Source organism: Vicugna pacos, chromosome 20, assembly GCF_048564905.1.
Source record: "Vicugna pacos chromosome 20, VicPac4, whole genome shotgun sequence".
NCBI lineage: Eukaryota > Metazoa > Chordata > Mammalia > Artiodactyla > Camelidae > Vicugna > Vicugna pacos.
The window spans coordinates 10748248-10767875 of NC_133006.1; the positions used below are offsets into that span (position 1 = coordinate 10748248).

Below are 19628 nucleotides of genomic sequence, written 5' to 3' on the forward strand. Positions count from 1 at the left end.
AAAATTGTCTTATGCCTATTGTGTCTCTAAAATCTATACTGCATAAGAGAGAGAGCAAAGAATTATTTATTTCTGTAATGATGAAGGTTTTAATAATGACTATCAATCACAGGGGAAAAGTGGTTCTAGTGGCAAAAAGTAATAAATTAGTAGACAAGAATTTCTGCTACTTTTAAAATTCAGTAGTTTATTTTGCATAGCTTTTCAAGAAATAGAAAAAGAAAAGCAAAGATAAAATTCTCGTATTTACATGCGTCAGACTTCCTGTAGGAAATCCCCAGTGATACGGAATTACTTAGGCAACTAGCTATTAAAAGCCATAATCATCTGCTGGCGATGTCATGAGCCCTTTACATTTTTAAGATAAAAGAAAAACAATGTCCAGCACTTTTGCCCCAGGCACTGCTAAATAGGAGTGTTACTTCTGATAAACATGAATGACTACATTCATATCACTGAACAGAGAGACATATAAAAAGATACACTCTCCCCTTTCTTCTTCCTGAAAGACTCCAGAGCTGCCGATTTGACTGACTTCCTTCAATCATGAAGACTCCTGTCCTTCTCTTTGTTTTATTGTTCTTTCTGGCCCCACTGCCACCATGTAAAATGGAAATGTTAATTGAGTGGTTGAAATGTTTACGGAGGGACAGGTCTTGGCTGATGTCAGCTGCAGATAGAAGAGTGACTGAATTATCAAGAGAGTGGTTTGGGATGGCACCAGGAGTAAATCATTAAGAAAGGACTTACGATCTTACTAAAAAGTAAGGCTTCTGGTGAGTCCTCGCAATGGGAGACAGTTTAAGGACTTGATCAAATGTCTTGTTCTCCATATAGGCTAGCTATCCGGAAAGACAAGTTAGACAGCATATTAAAGAATAATCATCTGGAAACCTTGGGAAATTATGGGACACTGTGTGTAACGCAGTAACCATGGATTTTCCACGAACTCAACACTGAATGATAGATCTGGCTGTATAACATTGCATGATTTACTTCAAGAACTCTCATTTTTTAAAAAAAAAATGGTGTTTTCAACTGATTTAGAGTCTAAAAACATTTTAAAAGCTCTTTTACTGCAGGTTTGATTACATGGCAATGAATACTAATTAGGTAAGGAAATGATCATGGCCGGTAAGAGTTATTGATAGCTGTGTTCAGATTTGGTTTCTGCCACCTATTGGCTCTATAAACCTATCAGGGTGTTGTAATTTCTTCAGCATCAATTTCCACATCTATGCATTAAGTATAGGAAGCCTACTTCATAATATTATCATGAGGATTACTGATACGTAAATATGCAAAGTGCCTAATATAGACTACGGTATATTATGTCTTTCTTAAATACTATACGTACTTTAAAATTGTGTTAGAACATCCAAGAAAGAAAGTAACATCCTGGTGTCTCATTTTGGAGGAAGAGACTCTTCCTTGACAACTACTGTAGGAGACAATGAAGGAGATATTTACCCTGTTGGGTTTCACGTGCCTGGGTTGTGCACCCTCCTTGGTACTTCCCACTCTTAGGTTGGATTAGCAACCAAGGGATGGCTCTTGCATTTGTAAGCTGGTGAGATAATGTCTTTTCCCTCTGGCATCAAAGGCAATAAATAACATCTCTCTAGATATTACAAATAAGGAGACATCATTAATTGGAAATATTCCATTAGAGGTCATTGGAAATGATGTTTTGACATATTTCAGGCTACTTGAGATAGAAAAAGTATTTTTCTCGTATATGCAAGAACACTAAAAACACATGCCCCAAGAAAATAACTCCACTCACCTTAAAAACAAATACAACAAACAAATAAAACTCTAGGGACTTCTGATTTAGGAGTGGCCTAGAGCTTCCACAGTTTACTAATGGAACTCAAATTCCATTCCTTAACAGCACAGATAAAACCAAGTGCTCTAACAGTAAGTCCAGCACGGAGTAAATAAAAAAAAAAACCTCAAACACCTAAAAGTATTTTGGGTAAAGGATTCAAATGGTCTGAATTATTGTACAGGTAAAATAAATTTTCTCAGATGAAAATTATGAGGATTATTATTCTATTACATCTTTCTAAGCTCAGGACAAATTGAACTAAACCAGGATTCTTTTTCCATTAACCCCGAACAAAGGTTTCCTGCAAATGGAGAAGACTAGTGTATAGGACGACCACATTTGGGTAATAAAATATTAATTTCAGTTGTGTTATCATGATTTACATGTGTCCCTCCTGCCACTTACTTTTGAAAAACATATGTGAGAACCTTCATGACATTCTCAGTATCTTCAGAAACCTAAGAGACTTGTATACGTGCATCTGAAAGTTGAAAAATTTGCAATTCCTTCTTAGGCATAAATATGCATTTTTATATGATGCAATAGCTGTTATCTAGGGAAAAGATATTTGTTGTTTTTGTTCTAGTGGAAATATGCTAATTTAGAATTGCCACTTAAATAATGCTATTCTTTTCCTTATACTGGTGCTTGACAGCTGTCATCTTCTGTTATTTGTAAATTCCAATTAAGTCGACATACATGCTTCGCACCCCTCATGTAGGACGGTGTAATTTGAGGATGCATTTTTAAGCTGGTGAGATAATGTCTTTTCCCTCCGGCATCAAAGGCAATAAATAACAGCTCTCTAGATATTACAAATAAGGAGACATCATTAATTCATACAATGGAACAGTGATATCACATGGCCTAAAATATATGGCAAAAAAAAAAAATCAGTGTAACACGGGTTTGACTTTTTTCCTTGAAGGCCTAGTTATCCAAATAACAGAGATTTTAGGCTAACATACGTTTACGGAAATCGGAAGGCATCAATAATATTGGGTTCCATCAACTCCATCATAGTTGGGTCCTAAGATTCCAGGGAAAGAGGGAAGAACACTGTTCATACATCTTCTTTGCTGATGTCTGATCATCCATGATTATGTTTAATGCTTTCATTCTGTGAGTCTCCCTCTCTTAGTGACCCATTTAAAAATGCAAGCATTTCTTGAAGCAGTGAAACATCAAGTCTTCTATCCATGATACAAAGGAGTTTGTGAGTTGATACATGTAACAATGGAGGCTTGAGTATGTTATAAAGGAGACTGAGAAAAGAAAAGATGAAATGCTAAACAGTTTCACCCTTCTTCACTGTGTCAAAGACTGGTCATGAATGGCATCACTAGCATAGCAACTCTTCTTCCCTGAGCACCTCAGACCTCTGTGTGTGTGTGCAGAGAATCCCTCTTGACCCAGTGCCTGCTAGGGTTCTAGTCATTCTTCCCATCAGAGAGAGTCCTAAAGACAAAAGCGAGAAAGCAATCTAAACCACATGAATGGGTTTTCCCATTTTTGAATCCCAAAGCCAAAAAATGTAGGTGTTTACTTTCTTTTGAATTAGAGGAAAAAAACTAGCAGGTGGGTAGGTACCCTCAGGAATATATGATGTCTGTTCCAAAGCGACTCTGGATCTAACAATAACTATCTGTAAATTTCCACGGAAAACTAAGCTTCAGCCACTAGTGGGCAGCCAAAAATTGGAGAGAGAACAGATAATGAAACAGAAAATATCACAAAACTGTCTTCACCAGAAAAATAGTAAAAGAAATGACTTTTAAATCCCTACAGTAGAGGGTAGGGGGACTTAGCATGTGCAGATGCTGTAATAATTTTCATGTCGACAACGGATTTATTCCAAGTTCAGGGCATGAATAATGATTAAATGACTTATGTGCCTTTTTTCTTCCTTTTAACAGTGAAATGTGCCATGAAAGACATCTATAATTGCTTGATCAAGAAAGGCAATTGTAGATACGAATGCTATGATTCTGAAACACAGATTGGTTTCTGCACAAAACTACAGGCCGATTGTTGTATACAGAAGTCTGAAATAAAAAGACAGCATTCCTGAAACACAAAGTTCAGTGAGTTTAAGGATCAGCAATAAATGAGCCTGAATGACTAAGCACTCCTGCACAGTACGTGTTGCCTTCTTGATTATATCGCCTCATTTGAGGAACTAGATTCTCTTCTAAGGACCTGACAACAGTGAGAGATATCCAATATTGGGTGGTTCTGTGAAAACATCTCATCATTTTGGATATCAGTTCCCTATTAACTGGTAGAAGGATGCTAAATGACACCAGAAAATTTGTCATTGTCAGGTCCCTTCGATGCAAAGGTGCCCAAACTGATAGGGACACTTCTCCAAATGAGGGAGATGTTGAAAGAGACCAAAGAAATGAAACGCATAGGCTCGTCATCAGGTCGTGGATCAAGGGACCTGATTCACTGCAAGCAGTTAGTCCAAGAGTCAGTTCAACCCTTCAGTTTTATATATTTGTTCTCTTAAACAAGGAATTTTAACAAGAGGCCATATCTGAAACCAAGGCATGGATATATGACAGTGCAAACAGACAACAGGGGAGGTCTGATGAAACCTGGGAGAGTCCCATAGCTAAGACCTAGAGAACAGAGGACAAAGAATTCAGTGTGATCACTACAAAAAAAAAATTCTTGGTCTGCTAAAATATTACGAATTTTATTAATCATTATCCTTATATATTTTTTACTAATGTATGGCTTTGAGATCCAGAAATGTTTTGATTGCCACAATGTGTCTATAAAACAATGCAATGTCCATGAAACATACAGTAAATAGGCAGAGACATATATTGGAGGGCATAAATTACCAGGGGTCTTAATTCTTCAAAGCAAACAGTGTGTAAATGTTCTTAAATTAACCTGACGTGTTACATAATGCTTAGAGGGTTTGTGAGGCCATACACCTAATCAAGCAGTTATACACAACTAAAAATTAAGCTCTGTTGTACAACGAACATAAGAACTTCAAAAACAGGTACATACATCCTTTCTGACTAGAAAAAAATACTTTCAGAATTATCTCCTTATGTGTTTTTCTCAGCTCTGAACTGCAAGCTTCTTTGCGATAGAAAGCATGTCTGAATCACGCTACTATTTCTCCATATTTGGCTATTATATGGTCACTGAATAAATTTTAAAAACCCATTGCAATATTCATCCTAAGACTATAATCTAAAACAGAAGCATTGTGTACACCTGTATCTTTGCTCTATAAAATTTCTCTGTGTGGGATGCTCCTAATAAGTATGTCTGGCTATACATTTATGGAACCTGTTGAAAAACTGGCTCTTCACGGGTCTGGTACAGACATGTGTCAGATGCATCATCCTTTCCCTATCTGGATTGTGGAGGAGAATTGTAGAAGGAACGGTGACATCTCTAGAATACAGTTTTCATTCAGTCAATAAATTTCAGCCATTTTGGTAGAAAAGACACCATTTTTAACGCATTATTTCCGTATCCCTTCTAAAGGAATTCTACAACGCAACCGTAGGCTCCCGATACTACCAGCATGGGTCAAATAGAAAGAAGTTGTAGTTCCCAGCTTTCTCATACCCAGCATAACTCACGGGCTGTGGCTGAGTCCACAGAGAGTCATTAGAGTTTCCTCTCTAGACAAAAATTGTGAAAAATCATAGTAACACAATCAAAATATTATCATTTTACCTTATTATGATGTGCCTTCTCATCGGGATTCCAAGAATCCCACTACCTCCTCTGTAGGACTTCCAACTTTCTCATCTACTCACTTTTCATTATAATTGAGGTATGGATTCAATAGAAATAATTAGAACTCAATCAAATTATTGGTATGTTTGTGGGCATATTACCATGAATTCCTGGACATCACTAGCTCACTGTCACAGCCAAGACCACAGAAGTATGCAGGAGTTTCGGAATGATATGAGGTTTACCCACAGAACCAGAACCCTCTTATTCTTCTTCCACGTTAGGCTGTCAGTTTTCCTCTTTACCTCTCTGCTGCTTGTGGCCTCCAAGAAAGCTGCCCATCGGGCATAGCCATCTCCTGCTAGAATCTTCCTTGAGCCCTCAGGGAACTGAACCTGCCATCTGTCCTGCAGGGAAGTAATTCAAACCTCACCCTCTCTTGCTCACCCTTGTGCTTTCCTCCCCATACCCTTTCTTGTGTGTTGGTCTGAAGCCGTGCTGATACAGGCCCCAGGTAACATGCTTACCCAAAGCATTGTCCAACATGCCCTGGAAGACTACAGGCTCTGACCTTCTTCCTTTTCCCTTTATTCTCTCAAGTCACGCACGACTGTTTGGAGCTAGAGTTATGGGATGCTTTATAGTTGAGGAGCACTTCACTCTGCTGTTACATGTTCCTATTGCTCTGTTATCTGAAAAAGGCCAGACCTGTCTTTGTCAGCCCAGGTTCCTCATCTCTAAAATGAGTGGGTTGACGGGATAAACTCTAGTATTTACCCAACCTAAAATTCGATGACATTATAGAATAGATTTGTCCATCTCCCCATGTAGGGGCAAGAGTTGAATGTAGAGGTATGGAAGTACAGGGGTTCAAACTGAAGTGGGAAGCCCATCCTTTTCCAAAACAAAGTAGGATAACCACAGAACAGTGGGTGGGGGCAGTGTGGTAGAGAGTAGTGGCTGGTTGGAGGTTCTAATGGACCCAAGAATAAGAAGGGTTTAATGAGAGATTATAAGGGTAAACATGACAGTGAGTTTGAACAATACTCTAGCTAGGAGTGAATGAATGAACACTTACCATATGCTAAGAGCTATGAGCATATCTCACTAAATCCCCACTAAGAAGTTGGTTCTATTATTATCTTTCACAAATATGGAAACTAGAATTTAAAGAGATTAGTAATTTTACCATATTATACAGCTAACAAATGACAAAGCTTGGGCTGAAATCTATGTGCAATGAGAAGTAAAAAAAAAAATCAAGATGTTTGGAGCACAGAAATGTGTAGATAGAGAAAAAGAGAAAGGAAAGGAAAAAAGAAGAGAAATAAGGTAAACCCTTTTGAGTTAACTGTACTATGTATCTCTGTATACTCATAATACCCAATAAAGTATGCTGTAGATTAGGCACTCAAAAAATAGTTGTTGACTAGCTGTTTCTAACACACACACACACACACACACACACACACACACAGGAGATCAGGAAGAAGAGCAAATGCTATTTAAATTTATTCATAACTAGCAGCTTTAATATTAACCATAGAATTTATTTTAGAGATCCAAGTGTTCCAGTGTGTTTGGTTCAGTGGTTGCACAAATTGCATCTTTCAAGAAGTTCTTTGGGCTTTGGCATATAAACAGACTAATCAGGCACAAATAGTTCTTTGTGCTGGGTAATGGTCCAAGTTTCATGCTCATTCATTTTGGAAATAGTATTTAAGATTAAAAGATACCATTCTCTGTTTTTAGTCCATTCTCCATTTGACGCTTGAATTCTTTCTAACATGTTCCCACCAAGTAGTTACCCAACTTGTATTCGAATAACCCCAATAAAAGGAAATTTGCAACTTCCAGGAGTAACTGAGTCCCCTTTTAGATAGCTGATCTAACAGGCTGAAAAATCATCTTCCTCACGATCAGCCTCGATCCCTTTCCCTGAAATATTCACATCTTGGTTCTATACTTTGAGATTTTGTTTAACAAGTTTGATCACCTTCTCATGTCCAACTTTTAAATATCCAAAGACACCCTGACAGTCTCTCTTTGTAATTTATGTTTCTTTTGCTAAACCTTCTGTTTTCCTTTTCATATAATGGGGTTTCACATCCTCATACAATTCAGGCACTGCTGCCTAGAAACTGCTCCAGGACTTCCACTCTATTCCATTTTCTTTCCTAGAATCAAATGCAAGATTCCATGCAGTGTTTGACTAGTGATGAGACACTCCCTGTTTGGAATTATTTTTATCTATGCATACAGTCTAATGTAATCATTCACAATCAAAAGCGTATCTCTAAAGGTAACTAACCCTCACCAAGTTAGCAAAGGTAACATTTTCCTTCTCATTTTTATTCCGGACACCTTTTGATGTACAGAGCACAGAGTCTCCTAAGGCAAAAAAAAGCAAACATAAACAAATAGGATCTAATTAAATAAAAGCTTTTGCACAGCAAAGAAAACCACTGACAAAATTAAGAGACAACCTGTAGAATGGAAAAAAATATCTGTAATTGATGTGACTGACAAGAGGTTAACATCCAAACTATACAAATAGTTCATAAAACTTAATATCAATAAAACCAAGCAACTCAATAAAAAAATGGGCAGAAGACTCAAATAGGCATTCTTCCAAAGAAGAAATACAGATGGCTAAGAGGCACATGAAAAGATATTCAACATCACTAATTATTAGAGAAATGAAAATAAAACAGCAATGAGATATCACCTCATACCTGTCCAAATGGCCATCATCAAAAAGCCTCCAGATAACAAACACTGGAGAGGGTGTGGAAAAAAGGGGACCAGCATACCCTGTTGGTGGAAATGTAAGTTGGCGCAGCCACTATGGAAAATAGTATGGGGGTTCCTTAAATACTAAAAATAGTACTACCATATGATTTCAGCAATTCCCCTCCCGGGTATATATCCAGAAAAAAACACTCATTTAAAGTGTGAATTAGTGAATATGCACCCCAATGTTCATAGCAGCACTACTTACAACAGTTAAGACATGGAAGCAACTCAAGTACTCCTCAACAGATGATTAGATTAAGAAGAAATTTTTGTGTGTCTGTCTGTGTATATATATACACACACACTATATATATACAAATATATACAGGGAGAGCATATATATACACACACACACACAACAGAGTATTACTCTGCCCTAGAAAAGAATGAAATCCTGTCATTTGCAGCAACATGAATGGACTTAGGGAATATTACGCTTATTGAAATAAGTCAGACAGAAAAATGTAAATACTGTACATGTGGAATGTAAAAAAAACAAAAATAAATGTATTTGCAAAACAGAAACAGACTCACAGATATAGAAAACATATTTGTGGTTACCAAAGGAAAGAGGGAAGTGGGAAGGGACAAATTAGGGGTATAGAATTAACAGATACAAACTTCTATATGTAAAATAATTAAGTAACAGTGATATATAAGGAACTATAGCCATTAACCTATAATAAAGTGTAATCTGTAAAAACACTGAATCACTATGCTCTACACCTGAAACTAACACAATATTATAAATCAACTACACTTCAATAAAAAATAAAATAACATTTTAAAAAAGAGTGAATGGCAAATTGATAGTTTGAAGATTTACATGTAGGCAAATGTCTTTTAAAATCACTCTCGATTTACCGCTTGGGTGGATATAGAATTCTTACTAAGAAATTATTTTCAATCTTTTCCAAGATCCTTCCAAATTCTAAATACTCTAGTCCTCTGTGATTTTGTTTGACTGGAAAGGTCTAAGATCTTCCGTATGTGAGCATACTGAATTATATAATTACTGAGAATATGATTCTTCCATTCTTAAAAGTTAAATCTAATTGAGTCTGGAGGACTTTTAAAAACTGATACCAATGGAAAATACATCAGTTATGATGTGTGTGATTTATCTGATGTAATTCCACGTAAGTCTTTTTACTTTTTATTTTGAAGAAAAATAACCCTGCAGAAAATTGTAAGGAGAGTATAGTAAATTTCTAGATGCCTTCCCTTAAATGCACTAATAGTAAATGCTTTGCTACATATACTTACCTTTCTTTCACTTTCTTTTAACAGACACACAGTGTATATTATTTATTGACTGAACCATAGGGGAGTAAGTTGCAGATCTAGTGACCTTTCACCTCTGAATTTTTCAGTGTATATCTTCATAGAACAAAGACTCTGTCTTACATAGTCACAGTGCGCTTATAAAATTCAAGAAATACAAAACTGATGCATCACTGTTGTCTGATATAAAGTCCATACAATATTTTACCAAACTGCCTCAATAACGTATTTATAGCAATTTACCCCAACAAGGATCCAACAGGAGACCACGCAAGTTAGTTTTCCTATCTCTTAGGCTCCTTTAGTCTGACACTGTTCCTAAGCCATTCATTTTCTTTCCTGACACTGATCCTTTTAAAGACTACTTCAAAATTATTTAGGAAAAGTTACTTTATAGTATATTCCTCGATTTCTGTTGTTTCTCCCTGATGAGTATCTGATACTTGAGTATGTAATCTGGGGCAAGAATACTGCATAAATTGTCCTTCTTAAAGCAACTCATCAAGAGGCACATAATGTCAGTTTTCCCCACCATCGATGACGTTAACTTTAATCACTAGGTTAAGGTGATGATGTCCTACAGATTTCTTCTGGACAAAAGAACTATTTTTAAAACATAGGATTTTGGGGGGAAACTCAAGATAAATGAGAAAAAGGGACAGGAAAAGTGTTGTCAGAAACCTAGTGTTCAGTATATTTCTTGACTGTGAATTCTCATCCTAAATATCAAAGGCTTATGCCTGGAGTGGAAATAAGATAAGGGAAACCCGTAATAGCAAATCTAGTGGTTTATGTGCCAAATATCTCAATTTGGGGATTTCTTAAAGAAATTTGCTCCCTGTGTTTTTCAAAGTTATACATTACAGCTTGTTTAGGCAAAGGGCCTTCCTATCAGTATGGTTTCTTCTATTTGTTGCTTAAAAAACAGGTATGACTTTTTCCTCTATACCCCCAGTGACAACACTGTGACTGACAGCTACTCTTAAAAGATGAGCACATATTTCTTCCTTAAGAGTCTCTTTCCAAGGAACTGCCACATAATTTTAATACAATTTAATCAGAAAGGGGCTATCTGGGTTGACTTCATTATACATTCACACATTCAATCACACCAACATCACTTTTCAAATACCATCTCTTACAAATGGATGCTGTTAACTTTCTCAACAGTAAAGGCCCGGCATGTGATTTCCACCCATCAGTGGAGAATTAATAAATCACCCAACATATTACAGTTTCACGCCAAGTTAGCACCTTCATCAGGGAATGAAATTAGCAGAGCAAATCCTGGCTAATTGTGAAAGATGCTAATTACCCGCTCGCCCCGTAAAATAAGGCATGAGTGATGCACAGAGCCCTGCACAGAGTCATGAACACTTGGAAATGCAACACTTAAATAAAGCCTAAAACTGCTTGTGCAGAGAGGAATGGAGACCAGACAGAGAGTAACATGTACAGCCGCTAAAGTGAAAAAGGATTTGCAGGGATTTTTAGGATCTCATTTCAGAACTGTAGCAAGATGAGTGGAGACTTGGACGACTCCAGGGAATTATTATGCAGTCTTTACTTCTAGGTCTCTCATGTCAAGCCCCACCTGATCACTACTGGGAGCAAGTCCTCACTGGTTCATAGCTGTTCACAGCCAGCATATGCGACAGCTGTGAAAGAAGTGACCCCAGTTCAGCTACTCCTGGGTGAGGGGTCCCCATGACAGACTGGCAGGAATTGGCTCCCCCACTGCTGGTCTCTGCAGAGGCCAGGAGCTGAGCAGGTCACAGGATGTGAATCCTGAGCGGGCACTTCAGAGGCTGCCGGCTCCTGCTTGGCTGAGATGGCGCAGGTGAGCTGGGAGGATTCAGCCCTCTCACTGTCAACCTGCAACCCCTTCTGTGCATGGGAGACTCTTTCCCCCAAAGTTGTCCTTTTTTCACTTTTCACCAGCACAAGGATCACATCAAGAAGGGAAATATGATTAGACTCAAGGTTAGATGTTTATGTCTCCAAACCAAAACTAACGTCTCTGTCCTCTGGTCACCACATCAAGACCAGAACTGAAATACATTTCAGTACAGATTAAAAAAAAAAAGAGACGGGACATATCTTCCTTCCTAACAGTGCTGTTTAAGTGTGTGATGAAAAAAAAAAAAACTGCTACATGTACTGTCTTTTTCTACCCTTTCCATCTCCTCTGAAGATCTGAGCAATCACTTAAGACTTCAATACAGCTAAATCCAAATAAACATAACCAATATTTCTATTTTTTAGTGGTCTGTTTTGTTCCCCACACTAAATTTGCTTATGAAAGGCAATTAACACTTTACATTTAATTAAAATGTCCCTGACTATTGATGCGTGCAAGCCACTAAAACAATTATACCATTTACAATTGCAAAGGTAGACCAGAGAAAGATGTTGTATTGTGGTTAATTTGTGTAAGGATGCAATGGTGATAAATTATTAACTCCCCAAAGAGGCAGTATGGAAATTCCCCAAAAGATGAACTTTGCGACACAATTTAAAACATCAACATAATGAAAAAAGAAAGAAGGAAGGAAGGAAGGAAGGAAGGAAGGAAGGAAGGAAGGAAGGAAGGAAGGAAGGAAGGAAGGGAGGGAGGGAAAAGAACAAGTTAAATTCCCCAAAATTTCCAAATCATCTCTTTTAACAAAACAAAACAAAAAAAGAGTGAATTAATAATTCAAATGTGTTTGTACTACTGTTTATAGGAATTCTATATAATCTATTTAACTATAAAAAATAAAATAGAAACATTCTTTCATTTTTAGATTTTTCTTTTTACTCATTATAAATAACAAATTCATGATAAGATAAAGGAAACTGCTCACTTCACCCATGATGACAATTCCCAGCATGGTTTACATGTTCTAGTATATTCTATATTGAGATCAACTGCTTCAGTACAGATTTCAAACCTGAACATCTCCCCAGCAGAGAAAGGACATCACAAAGACACCCTAGCTAAAAAGCATTATGCACAGGAGATAACCTTATCCATTATTTTGTATAAAAAATAGTCATTTAAACCATTCAAGAATACAGAAATAAAGGTTGCAACTTTCTATTTTGCCTGTTTTTCTCTGTCAACACCTGTTCCCCTTAAAATAAAAAATAAAATCTTAACATGATCATTCCTCTCAAATAAAGAAAAAGGTTTCTCTACCTCCCTCAACATTCAAAACCACACCCTACCTAAACTAAACTCCAGGAAAACTGAACTTTCTCCCTAAAGCGTTCTTCGTTTTACAAACTGTGTTATACTATCAGTATTGTCACCACACTAGAAATAACCTCTCCCCATAGTTTCTACTTATTGAAATTCTCCTGCGCCTTTTAATCTGCACCACGAAGGATATTCTGATTCTTCTCCTACGTTTTATTAAGGCAGTTCTGATTTGCCCTGAACTCGAAGAGAATTTGTCACTTTTACATTTCAAATCAGATTTTAGTTGTTCCCGTGTGTCTTCACCTCTTTCTAAGAAATCTTAATGTGGAAGCTTAAATCCTGTCAAGATTTACCACAATACCTCACAAACAGTGGGTACCCCAAAGCTGTAGAATAAACATTTCCCTGTCTTCTTTGAATGAGTTGAGATGAATCCTATCTCAAAGAGTTTAGCTCTTCTCACAGGTACTATGACGGACCTTGACTGTATAAAGAAACCAAGCCACGACAAAATTTAGAAAGTAAGGGTTAGAGAATCATGGATTTCCGAAAAAGAAGGTGGTGAGAAAGTAGTCCAGTTTCATTCTTCTGCACGGAGCTGTTCGATTTTACCAACATCAATGTCTTATATCTTTTCGAGTGCAGGTCTTTTACTTCCTTAGATTTATTCCTAGGTATTTTATTCTTTTTAATGCAACTGTTTTCTTACTTTCTCTTTATGATACTTAATTATTAATGTATAGAGATGCAACAGGTTTCTGTATGTTTCTTTTGTATCCTGCAACTTTGCTGAACTTATTTATTCTAATAGTTTTTTGGTGGTTTCTTAGAATGTCCTGTGTATAGTATCATTTCATCTGCAAACTGTGACAGTTTTACTCCTTCCTTTCCAATCTGGATGCCTTTTATTTCTTTTACTTATCTGATGGCTGTGGCTAACACTTAAATAAAAATGGCAAGAATGGGCACTCTTGTGTCCTCAGGCAAGGGAAACAAAAGCCAAAATAAACAAATGGAACTACATTTAACTGAAAAGCTTTTGCACAGCAAAGGAAACTATCAACAAAATGAAAAGACTGCCTACTGAATGGGAGAAGATATTTGCAAACAATATGTCTGTTAAGAGGTTAATATCCAAAAAAAAAAAACAAACTCATACAACTCAACATCAAAAACACAAATAATCCAATTTAAAAATGGGCAGAGGAACAGAATAGACATTTTTACAAAGAAGACACACAGCTAGACAACACACACATGAAAAGATGCTCAACATCACAATCATTCAGAAAATGCAAATCAGAACCACAATGAGAGATTACCTCACACCTGTCAGAATGGCTATTATCAAAAAGATAAGAAGTAACAAATGTTGGTGAGGATGCTGAGAAAAGGGAACTTTCATGCACTGTTGGTGGGAATGCAAAGTGGTGCAGCCACTATGGGATGCAGTATGGAGGTTCCTCGAAAAATTAAAAATAGAACTACCCACAATCCAGAAACTTCACTTCTGGGTATTTATCCAAAGAAAACAAAAAGACTAGTTAGAAAAGATAAATGCACCCCTATGTTCATTGCAACATTATTCACAGTAGCCAAGATATGGAAGCAACCTAAGTATCCATCAGCAGATGAAGGGATAAAGAAGATACCCATTGGAATGGATGGAATATTACTTAGCCATAAAAAGAATTAAATTATGTCATTTGCTACAACATGGATGGACCTAGAGGGTATTATACTAAGTCAGACAGAGCAAGACAGATACCATATTATTTCACTTATATGTGGAATCTAAAAAACAAATGAACAAACATAATAAAACAAAAACAGTGTCATGGATACAGAGAACAAACTGTTCTCTGGTGGTTGCCAGAGAGAAGGAGGGTGTTAGAGCAGTGGGTGAAACAGATGAAGTAAATTAAGAGGTACAAACTTCCACTCACAAAATAAATGAGTAGAGGGATGAAGTGTACAGTATGCAGAATATAGTCAGTAATCATGTAATTTTTTTGTATGATGACAGGTGGCAACTAGACTTACAGTGAACATTTTGTATCACTATGTTGTACACAAGAAATGAATGTAGTGTTTTAGATACTTCAAAAAACAAACAAGCAAACAAACAAACTCACAGGAAAAGAGATCAGGATTGTGGTTACCAGAGATGGGGGAGGGAGGTTGGATGAGAAGAGTCAAAATGCACAAACTTCCAGTTATCAGATAAGTAAGTACGAGGGATGTAATTACAACATGATTAATGTAATTAACACTGCTGTATGTTATATATGAAAGCTGTTAGGAAAGCAAATCCGAAACGTTATCAAAAAAAAAAAAAAGATACAGGTAACAAGCCCTTAACTCCTTAGCCAAACTTGTGTAAAAGTAGAAATATGTAAATACTAGTTCTCAGAAACTTTAATAAACCATTTCTCCCCACTTCCTTTCATTCTTTTATGCTTTATTTTAGGTGTTTTTAGCTATCTAAGTACTAATTTCATAGATGAGCTCTAGAAAAATAATGACTTTTGAATAATGGCTTACTCTTACCGTGTATCATAAAGACTGATAACATTTAGACTTCTCGATGCTTTGAGAAGCATCACAGTCCCTTCAAGGTACAGGAAGAGAAACCAATACCTGTATCTTCTGTATACAGTTGACCCTTGAACAACGTGGGTTCATATTTCTTGGATCCTCTTACACGCAGGTATTTTTCAACAGTAAACACTGCATTTGCAGCAACAGGGATGGACCCAGAGTTATCATATTAAGTGAAAATTTAAACTCGCCCTGGGGTCTTCAACCATCAGATCAACTGCAATTTAATGGAACATGATGTTGACCTTTTCTGACTCTCATGACTTCAATAAACTACAGCTTGGACTCTGTCAACTTTTGCCCCAATTCTATGCTGAATTCTCTTCTGCTCAAACCCCTTCACGAATACGCATATACAACCCAAGCCCCTTTATGAATATGCATGTACCGTTAGCTGAAAAATTCCCCTATTTTTCTATTTTGGAAGACACGGCGTTGTAAAAATACCTGGGGTTCTCCATACTTGCTACAAGTAATAAATCGTTCCTTCTCCTAAAAAACAAAAAACAAAATAGTAAACACTCCATATATACAACCTGTAGTTGGTGTGAATCCTCTGATGCAGAAAAGCTGCCGACACGGAGGACCAACTGTAAGTTATCAACGGATTGGGGGAAGGTGTAGCTCAGTGGTAGAGCATATGCTTTGCATGCACAAGGTCCTGGGTTCAATCCCCAGTACCTCCATTAAAAATAATAAGTAATAAAATAATAAATAAGTTATCAACGGATTAACCCCAGCCTTGTTCAAGGATCTTTCCACTCCAGTTATGCCCAGAAATGCAAGAAGCAAAGACTATGTAAGGCCACATCTTGCTAAAATAAGAAATAATTATGTCAGCAATCTAAATGTTTAGTATCTAAATGGACTAAGACTCTGAGTCAGGCAAAGCTAAAACTGCTGGTGCACGGGCCACCTTGAGCAGCAATTCTCGAGGGCCTGACCCAGTAACTATGTACAGCGACATCTGCGAGGCTTTCTCCGGCACTAGCACACATTCCTCACACATCCTCATGTACCTCTGGGCGTCGCCTCCTGAGCACAGGCCAGGGAACACTCTTTCCTTCCTCATTCTGAATGCTCCTCCTATTCTTCTACGCGTACTTAGATGCTCCCATAGAGAAGTCATGAATAGCTGTCTCAAGATGAACACAATGGCTATTTATCTGAATATTATCTTATTTGTGTACTTAAAAAGGCATCTAAAGCCAAAGTCAAATATTTCAAATTTTCAAATTAAAAAAAAAACCAAACTCCAATTATTGAAAATGGAATCTGCTCTGTACACAGTATCTTGCCTAGTTGGAAGCCAATCATTTTTCTTGTTCTAAATTATGTATCACTGTGAGTAGTAAAGCATTTTGATATCAGAATCCACTAACACTTCTCAGATATATCTATGGGTTTTTTTTTTCATTCCTTAAGGTGTATCTATTTGAATTGGGAATTTAATTGCTAATTGCTGCAATAAAGTGTGGCCTTTGGGTCTTAATACTGATACATACACCTCACATCTATTTAGCAAGCTAACCTTCAGTTTCTAGCTGCATCTTAATTTAATATTTCACTGAAAATAAACATATGAACCCAAAACATTGACTTGGTAGTAAAACATATTGTTGAGTAAACTAATTTCTATTGTTAAGTTCATTTCATTACCAGAAAACTTTAGTTATATCCTATAATATATATAAAGCAGAGATACAAGCAAATATATATAGCAAATATTTGAGTATTTACACGTGTTAGAACACGCCCTAGGTATTTAATATGCATTTTCTTATCTGCATCACAGAAATCTATGAGTTAGGCTATCCCAGTCAATAGGTAAGGAAGCTGGAGAGAGGCTAAGGTCAACCACATAGCACCGTGAGCAGAGTTGGGATTCGAACACTAACAGCCTGATTCCAAACCCCACGTCCCAAGTGCTATCATGTATCTCTGGTCATGACAAGCTCGGGTGAGCTCCACATCTTGTAAATGGGTTCTGCCATCAGATAGAGATACTAAGGTTTTGAGAACGGGTGCAAACCTGCATAATGAGAAATCAAGCACTGTCTAAACTTACGCAGGGACTTTCAGAATCAGTGGGGCACAGAGACAGTACACAGTAGGTATAAACAATACAAGATTAGAGAGTCTGTGTGCAAAGCGGGTAGATATTTAGAAAATGCTGAAAGAGTTCTCTGAAGAAAGCTATCAATAGCTTTTCTTAAATTCTTTATGTCAGAGATGAACTGAGTTGGACTTTGGACAGGCAGTAACCGGAGAAAGGTATGGGTGCCAGGGGGCAGGGTGAGGGTGGTGAGAATTACGAATCCCAAAATAATAAATCCTCAAAATCCTCAAAAAGCAAAATAATAAATCCTCAGCGCTTAACAGTATGTGCCCACAAAATATCTGTTTATCAAGCTGAATTGTAAAATCCTTAGCAAAAAAGATACTTGCTTTATCTGCTTTAAAGTACCTCCAAAATACAGTTAAGTTTTCAGTACAACATTATGAATATACGATTAAACCCATCAGAAGGGCAGAGGATTCCAAACACTCCGTCCAGAAAATCCTTTCATTTTTTAATTCAACAGATTTACTACTCCTTAAAATTAAAATAAAGAAAACAAACTGTACTGTGGGCATGACATATTGCCAGTTACTCCTCTCCGTATGCCAAATACTCCCGCCAGTAACCCTGAGTACATGCACAGGGTCATGCTTGCACAGAAGGCAGAGCTGCCAGTTTGTGAAGAGATACATATAATCTTCATTCATACATGTTTATATAAATACAGACATACACATATAAATACATATTTAGTTCTAGGACATATTAGGGGGTCACACAGTAATTGCAAACCACAGAAACTGCTTTGACGTTTTAAAATAAAATTTTTTCAGAACCTGATTAACATCATGATTGGTGTTCCTTGTAATCGATTTTGTTGTGAACATGTAGGCAAAAAAATACCGTCTGGTCTACTACAGTCTTAATAAGGAAAACTGATTGCAAACCATATCCTCATAATGCTATACAAACGGTTATCACATTCAAACGAAGAATATCCATGGCATGCAGTAATAATTTTAGTAACTGATTACTGAAGAATTCTTCATAATGTTCTTGTTGCTGAATGCCTGCCTTGACAGGATACTGTCAAGTCTCCTATAACAGATTGGGTCAGATTGGATTGGTGCCTTAATTATTCTTTACTTCTGTGTTGGGATATTTTTTCTTACATTGGCTACAAATACTGGATACTTGTGTAAATTCTGCTTATCTAATCTTACGTTTGCTGTGGATATAACTTAGTGGTAGAATTGGAGTTATAATTTTGGGGATTAGGCTGAAGAGTGACTCTCTTACATTCTCATCGATGTCATTTGCGATGAGAAAGAAACACAGCTATAGAAGAGAAAGCTCTGTGTCTACAAGTCCCAGCTGGAGCCTTGCAGCCTGCCCCTCATCTCCCATCTCACACAGACTACGGATGTTTTGTGTCTGGTTCCTGGAAGATACGGAAAGCCTGCTTCAAGCAGACCTACTTGTGATTCCTTGTTCTGACAAGGACCAGAACAACAGCAGCGGTGTCCTTCTCGTCATCAGCACCACTGTCAGGGAAAGCGGGGTGTCAGCACCGCGCAGTCTGCTCAGGCCCCTCCTGGCACCACCACTCGTGGTGCTGACAGCTTCTTGGCTCGCTGAGCGCGCTTCTAACACACCACACAATCCAGACCCTGAGGGCCTACAAGGGCTGCACCTATGTGTCTCTTCTTATTTGGCATGAAGTAGAGTCATGTACGCATAAAATGATTTAACAAATGTTCTGTCACCATTTAAGCGATTGCAATAAATACTTTTTTTATTGTAAAAACAGTACTCCAATGGTCATCTGACAGATGACTTCGTTTTTTTCCTAGAAATATCGTCTGGATGGAACAGCAGTGGCCCTGTTAGCATGGAGGACCCTGCAAGTAATGAATGGTGGTCAGAGTTCAGCAGAAGGCTAAGATTCATGGCTATTTCAAGTAGATGACTGTATGGATCTTAGATATTAAGGAATCTAAGTACATGACCAGTTGATTTGACTTTGAAATAAATGCTTGAGATAAATGCTGCTCCTTTTCCCTCCTAGCTCTGGCTTTCACAAGGCAGCGCCTATCAATGTAGGCTCTGCAAAGCATGGTTAGGTTAAAGGCTCTTGATGTGGTTTAGGGAAAAGG

The 19628-nt window shown here is 37.3% G+C and overlaps 2 protein-coding genes and 1 non-coding gene across 3 annotated transcripts in view; all 3 read left to right on the plus strand.

The window, feature by feature from the left end:
• Positions 1–546: 546 nt before the first annotated feature.
• On the plus strand, positions 547–3902 carry LOC140687868 (beta-defensin 133-like). The gene is made up of 2 exons (XM_072945812.1): positions 547–604; positions 3748–3902. Exons 1-2 carry the CDS (start codon positions 547–549, stop codon positions 3900–3902), a joined length of 213 nt encoding a protein of 70 aa, XP_072801913.1.
• Positions 3903–16023: 12121 nt separating this feature from the next.
• TRNAA-UGC (transfer RNA alanine (anticodon UGC)) lies at positions 16024–16096 on the plus strand. Its single transcript has one exon. It is a non-coding gene; the product is annotated as a tRNA-Ala (tRNA).
• Positions 16097–18895: 2799 nt separating this feature from the next.
• Positions 18896–19628, plus strand: part of CRISP1 (cysteine rich secretory protein 1) — a 35656-nt gene continuing 34923 nt past the window's right edge. The window contains exon 1 of the mRNA XM_072945813.1: positions 18896–19018. Coding sequence (XP_072801914.1) covers positions 18896–19018 — 123 coding nt within the window. The remainder of the gene's footprint in view (positions 19019–19628) is intronic.

Bases quoted from the DNA above. Each gene is read 5' to 3' on its own strand.
- LOC140687868 (XM_072945812.1), top strand. From the start codon at position 547: ATGAAGACTCCTGTCCTTCTCTTTGTTTTATTGTTCTTTCTGGCCCCA. The intron at 605-3,747 runs GTAAAATGGAAA...TCCTTTTAACAG, and splicing joins TCTGGCCCCACTGCCACCAT to TGAAATGTGCCATGAAAGAC.